This window comes from Pseudonaja textilis, chromosome 4 (assembly GCF_049901715.1).
Source record: "Pseudonaja textilis isolate UNSWEBS1 chromosome 4, rPseTex1.2, whole genome shotgun sequence".
NCBI classification, from domain to species: Eukaryota; Metazoa; Chordata; class Lepidosauria; order Squamata; family Elapidae; genus Pseudonaja; species Pseudonaja textilis.
This window is the reverse complement of record NC_141993.1, coordinates 12,647,301-12,653,300: the sequence shown is the minus strand read 5'-3', so window position 1 is coordinate 12,653,300 and position 6,000 is coordinate 12,647,301. Positions and strand designations below refer to the sequence as shown.

The 6,000-nt window shown below is 51.6% G+C and overlaps 1 protein-coding gene across 6 annotated transcripts in view; it reads left to right on the top strand.

The window, feature by feature from the left end:
* Nucleotides 1-598: 598 nt before the first annotated feature.
* The window catches only part of FAM13C (family with sequence similarity 13 member C), a 48,091-nt gene continuing 42,689 nt past the window's right edge, over nt 599-6,000 (top strand). For 4 of the 6 annotated variants that reach the window (XM_087932257.1, XM_087932256.1, XM_087932255.1 and 1 more), the window contains exon 1: nt 599-1,046. In XM_087932257.1, the coding sequence (XP_087788383.1) occupies nt 985-1,046 (62 nt within the window). In that variant the 5' untranslated portion in view covers nt 599-984. Of the gene's footprint in view, nt 1,047-2,822; nt 4,342-6,000 lie in introns of those variants that run through there. The other 2 variants (XM_087932261.1, XM_087932258.1) reach the window with 1 other exon arrangement.

The following is a 6,000-nucleotide window of genomic DNA, read 5'->3' as shown; positions in this document are numbered from 1 at the left end:
CCCAGGAACTCTGGCATGAAGGTGTCCCAGGAACCATTTGTAGAGGACACGTCCTCACGACCTCGGCTCTAACCCGCTTCAGAGGTGGCCTAAATCCATCCCGAGCGGGTTTACTCTTCAGTTTGGCTTTTCCCGTTCCCGGCCTTCAGCACGTTAGTGGCGGACAGCGCCCGGCCTCTGCTCGGGGAGGGGGCTTCGGAGGCCCTTCAAGCCGGCTTGGGCACCGCAACCTCGGAACTCCCGGGGCCACTTCGGTGGGACACGCCGAAAGAAGAGCCAGCCTGGGAACCGGCTCTCGCTGCTGCCCTCCCGAAGGAGCCTGGCACGCGGGGGTGGCTGCTGGTGCCCACCAGAGCTTTCCGGCCTCCTTTCCCGGCTCCGGGGGCGCTGCAGCGGGGTGTGTGCGCGTGTGCGTGTGCGTGTGTGAAGAGTGCCGTTCCTCCTTGCGGGCAGCACCGGAGCCTCCGCCTCTCTCCCCCCCCCGCCTTCCCTTCGTAGCTGCCGGAGCGCGGGCGGGGCGCGGCCCTCCTTGCTGGCGCAGTGCCGCCTCCGTCCCTCCGCCGCCGCGGTTCGCCCGGCCCTCCCCTCCCCGCGAGGCCCGGCCGGAGCCCAAGGAGCTCGAGCAAGACCCGGACCCCGCCAGATGCCCCAGGCGGGCGGCGCTGGCGGGCGCCCCCTCCGCCGCGGCGACTCCGCGGGCTCCTGGGTGGGAGAGGCCGGCCGGGACGGCGGCGGCGGGAGGCTGGCGTGGCGCCCCCCCGCTTCCCCCGCAGCAGCGGCTGAGAGGACGCGGAGCATGTGCAGAGCCGGCCGAGGGCCGGGCCGCCGGTGGGCGAGCTGGCCGAGCGCCGCGTGAAAGCCTCGCTCTGCCGGGGCCGGCCATGCCTCTGGCTGGGCTGCCGGCGCGGAGAGGGAGCCGGAGAGGCGGCGGCGGCGGCGGCGGCGGCAGCAGCAGCGGCGGCCGGCCGCGCTGAGCCCGCGCCCATGTTCTCCTGCTTCTGCTTCAGCGTCCAGCCCCAGAGCTTCGGCAGCGCAGCGCTGCCCGAGTAAGTGCCGCGGCCGGGCGAAGCGGGGGCGCACGGGGAGGCAGGGGAGACGGGGGTGGGTGGGTGGCAGAGAGCGGCCTTGCTCGGTCGGCCAGGAGCCTGGTGGGTAGGGCGGGAGAGATGGAGAGTCTCCGGGGACGGAGAGGGTGGGGGGTCGGCCCGGGCTGCGGAGGGACCCAGGAGCGGAGCTGAAGGAGATAGATTGCCTCTGGGGGACCCAGAGCGGAGCCGGAGGAGGGGGCGGGAAGTTCTGGGCAGGCTCTGGCTTTGTCGCGGGACCGGAGGAGCTCGGGGGAGCGGGAGGGGAAGGGAAGGAAGAAGAAGCGATTCATTGGGAGGGACGTTGGCCGTCGTAACTCGGGACGGCTCCCTTCAGGTCCCGTTTCCTGACCCGAGAAGAATCGGGGGCGGGGAGGAAGGGGGTGAGGTGGGCAATGGCCGCTGTCCAGGGTCCTTCCGCAGCCGAAGGGCGCATGGCGTCTCTCTCCATCAGTCTGTCCAGCTCCGACAACGTTGCAGGAGCCTGGAAAAGAGGACGGGGGGGGGGGCTTCAGCCGAAGGAGGCACCTCTCGTGGTGATGATGGGGGACGAGAGATGCTGCGGAAGAAACGCGTTTGCTCCTTTTTGGGGAACGAGAAGCGCAAAGGAGAGAAAAGATGGTTTCCTGCAGGATCAAATGGGCTGCCTCCTTTTCGTGGCTAGGCATTTGTGTAGAGGAATCTGGAAAACGGGAGTCGGGGAGGAAAGAAGCCCCGTCACTCAAACCACCCCCGGCCCACCTGGGGCTGAAGCCCTGCCCGCATCCCCATGGGACAACCTCTGCGTCCAGAGGCAGCCTCTCACTTAACGACATGTGTGTTGGGGCCCTGTGGCTGTGGCCAGGCCCAAGGGAGCGGGTGGGGCAGGAGGACCCCAAAGGGCAGGGCAGGCCTTGGGCTGGATTCGAGATCTTCCTGGTCTCCTTACCTGGTTTTTTCCACCGCAGGGTCCAATTAGGAACATTGATGTGGAAAGGAAGCAATTAATCCTCCTTTCTGAATATGGAGCTGGGTTGAAAGCCACTTTCCAGAAATCCCAGTGGATGTTCTCAGGAAACAGGGCAAGGCGGGTGGCCGCAGCCTGGGGCTGCCTAAGGCATCGACTGTGGTTACTGAACACAACATCCAGGTTTAATGTCAGTCTCCCTGAAGCATTGTCCTCGGTTGGTGAATGCCTTACCCCCCCACCTTAGCTCCTGGGCGATGCTCGGTTGCCTTTCCTTAAATGTCTGTCAAAGCTTTTCACGTGCCGAGGAAGAAGACTAAATCCAAGAAGTTTCTGCACAAGCTTCTGACTTGAACTCTTACCAGCCTTCCCATTTTCTTTCAAAATTCGTTTGCTAATTTGTTGTTGGAAGGAGTCGGAAAGAGCTGAAGCGTTTCCTTTGAAGATCTTGTTCCCGACTTCCTGCCTTGGTCCAAGATGCTATTGATCCCAACATGGGAATGTTATATTTTCAAGTGCCCCAAATATAGAAATCTTGATTTTTAGGGTGTGTGTGTGTGCTTGTTAATCAATCTTGGAATAGCACAGGGAAAGGGTTAATCTCCCCACTGTGGCCTTAGATAAAATGCCGTAGATGTTTTATGCCTTTGTCTCTCCTGGGGGACCTTTTTTATTATTTAGAAACTTCCTGCCAGTGCACACAACAGCTGCCCAACCAGGCTCATGGCAAGTGAGGGAAACTTTAAGTTCAGAAGTTCATTACACACACACACACACACAAAAAAAACAACCCTACAAACCACCCCATATTCCAAGCTGAGCTGGACTAAGTCTCTCTGTGGAGGCAAAGGCACTCAAGACTAATGATGCATTTGACCCCTCCTTCAAACCCAGCTTGGTCTCTCCTATGGAAGCTTTTGATATTTTTTTAAAAAAACGCTCTGAGAATCTTACAGGGATTATATCTAACTGAGGACTTCCTATGCTTGATTAGGTAGAACTATGGAATAAAGACACACAAAATCCTGTGAATAAGATTTTGATGACTTCCCTTGAGCTCCAGAATCCTCTGCAGTTAAAATCCCTTTCTTCAGACTTATTATAATCCACACATCACACTCATTTTCTCCTTATTGAAGAGGGAGGGGGTTTGAGCCACAATGGCTCTGGCCAGGCCATATCCCCCCCAAAAATTTTCTACATAACTTCAACATCCTTTAAAATCTGTTCTAATTCAGAATTGACTCTACAAATAGCACAAGATACTAAAACCGCCCTTAAAACTTCATCACACTAATTGAAGTTATGTAAAAATTGTGTTGGGGGAATATAATCTATATTATATAAAATATATTGCCACTTTTGGTAGCTGCACCCAATTAGTTATTTTGGTTGAGGAAAGTAGAAATGCTTTCGAGGAAATTGGAAAAGTTAGGCAACAGTCTTTTTGGTGATTCATTTTTGCTTCTAAGCCAAAATGGGGGATGGTGAATGGAAGTGATGAGCTCGCAACTTTATTTAGGACCCATGAAGCCAATGAGTTGCTGAGGAAAAGCAAGGGTTGTAGAAAGGCTTATGATTCCATTTTCATAAGAAGGATTTAAAAATCGCAAGAAAGGAGTCAGTCTCTTGGCACTGCTTAAAAATTTGTGAAAAACTGAAAACTGAACTGTCGGCCAAGGTCTAATTCATAGCTTCTATTATATTAAAATTTAAACACTTCTGGAATCTGGGACATATCAAGAACAGCATTCGGGAGATATATTTATCCCTGATGTTTTAGTTTTTAATGAAGGGAAAAAAAAATCAGATTTGTGGCAGGATCAAAGGACATAGCTATTTTGAGCCTAAGGCTACATCGTTAACAAGCCCATCTCTGGGACTTGCATGGGAAGCCCAGTTAAACAGGTAAGAACTACAACATGCCTGCTTTTATAGGAGCCTGTGGACTCCTGTATAATGCAGACTGATATATTTCACCATCCCAACCCAGAGGGACTTGTTACGGAAGTGGGACAGACGCATAATGCATTTCCAGTTTACTTTGACCAAAGTAGAATCTTCAACTCTTTGATCAAGACTTTGACTTTGCCAAGAGGCTGTACATAAAATAAAAATAGTTGACTGGGTCGGGAAACTAATCTATAGTAATATCTTTTACAACAGAGTCAGAGGAAGAAGAGGTAGAGGCTGGGATTTCTGGCCTGATAGATGCTTGAAAATTTCAGGGGTGCAAAACCATCTTTAATGGGTCCATGAAGTTCTACCCTAGATTGAACCTCAGGAATTAAGCCTTCCACACAGAAGAAGGTGAGGACAGACAGTGGACTAAACTGTGCCCAGAGTGTATGTTGTGTATGTCATACGCTCTTTGAAGTATAAGGAAGAGTGGAGAATATGAGAACAAATGTTCCCTTTGGAGACTGGGAATTCTGGGAAACATTTTAAACTCCAGAAACAGGAGGAGGAAAGGATTGTTGTGCAGACGGCAGTGGAATCGGACAGTGGGGAAGAATGGGGACTAGTCCAGGAGTCTGGAGAGGATTCGGACGAGGGTCCTGTGTCTGATGCAGGAATGGGGCCAGGACTATCTGGGAGTTGGGTGCTGCCTTTGGAGCCTTTGGAGTCTGGCAGGAGCGAGGTAGAGGGACAAGGGGAGCCTGTTCCCAGTGCGCATGTGCACAGAGCTGCTAGAAGGCAAGAGCAGCTGAAACAAAAGGGGCAACTCAAGAGTAAGGCTGGGAGGTGATTGCCCCTCCCATAAGGGATAAAAGTCAGGCCAAGATGACAAAACCTTTGCAGGAAGCAAAGTAGTTCGATCGGTTCAGAGTCATCCTTGAAGCTCTGTGTACTTTGGTTGGTTTCTTTTCTAGTTCATTTGATATTTCTGCTTTTGGCAGCACTTCACAGAACTGAAAGGTGCGTGCTTATCTTGGGGGACTGTTTGAGATTAATTGTGGCTGAGAATGAAAACAATTCCCAACATTGCAATAAAATAAGTCTTGTTTTAAAATAAGTTTGTGTGTGATTACAGTTTACAAAGCCTGGGTCAGAACAGGGATAGAAACAAAGAAAGGGCGTTCTTTTTGCATTGAGCTCAAGATCTAAAAATATTATAGCTAGAATAGCCTCAGAGTTAAAACCCATAAACAGCTAAGTAAAAGTCTACACATAACCAGATATTTTCTGCCCACCTCAAGACCCCCTGTAACCATGGAAACAAAATAAGTGTGTGCATAAGTAAAGGAATGGTCAGTATGAGAATAAATCCAATAATTAAAAGCAGGATGTTGTGGGCATTAAAAGGTGCAATGGAAGTTTGAGGAAAGCAATCTAGTACAGCTGAGATTAACCATACGATCTCTAATAAAAGCTAAGCCCAAACTTCTGATGCTCATGGCAATGAAGTAGATCTTGACAACATTCCCAGAAATTTTCAAGAAAAAGCCCCTTAGGAATTCTCAGAACTGGCAAAGTGGTTTAGGTATTGACATGTCTGGGGTGGGATTTGTATCGAAGTTGGTCCTGACAGTGAGAACAATCAGCCAGTCGAATGAGAACAGTGAGAACAATCAACCAGAGGTTGTGGGTGCTTCATCACTGAAGCATCTTTTAAGAAGAGACTGGACAGCCACTTGTCTGGAATGGTATAGGGTTTCTTGTGTGGGGAGTGGGTTGGACTAGGACAGGGGTCGCCAACCTTTTGGACCTCAGGGACCACCAAACTCATAATTTTAAATCCCATGGACCACTAATATGAATTTTGACTGATGGGGGCTTGCTGACATTTTCCCAGGGTCTCTGCAGAAAGCAGCAGAGACCCTGGGAAAATCCCCCCAAAAAATCTGCAGGAAAATTCCCCACCTCGTTTTTCTACTGATTGTGCAGCTGGCACATTGAGAGTCCCTTCCTACTCACCGATCGAGTTATCCCTTTGATAAGCCTTTCCATGTGGTAGGGCTGAAGAGC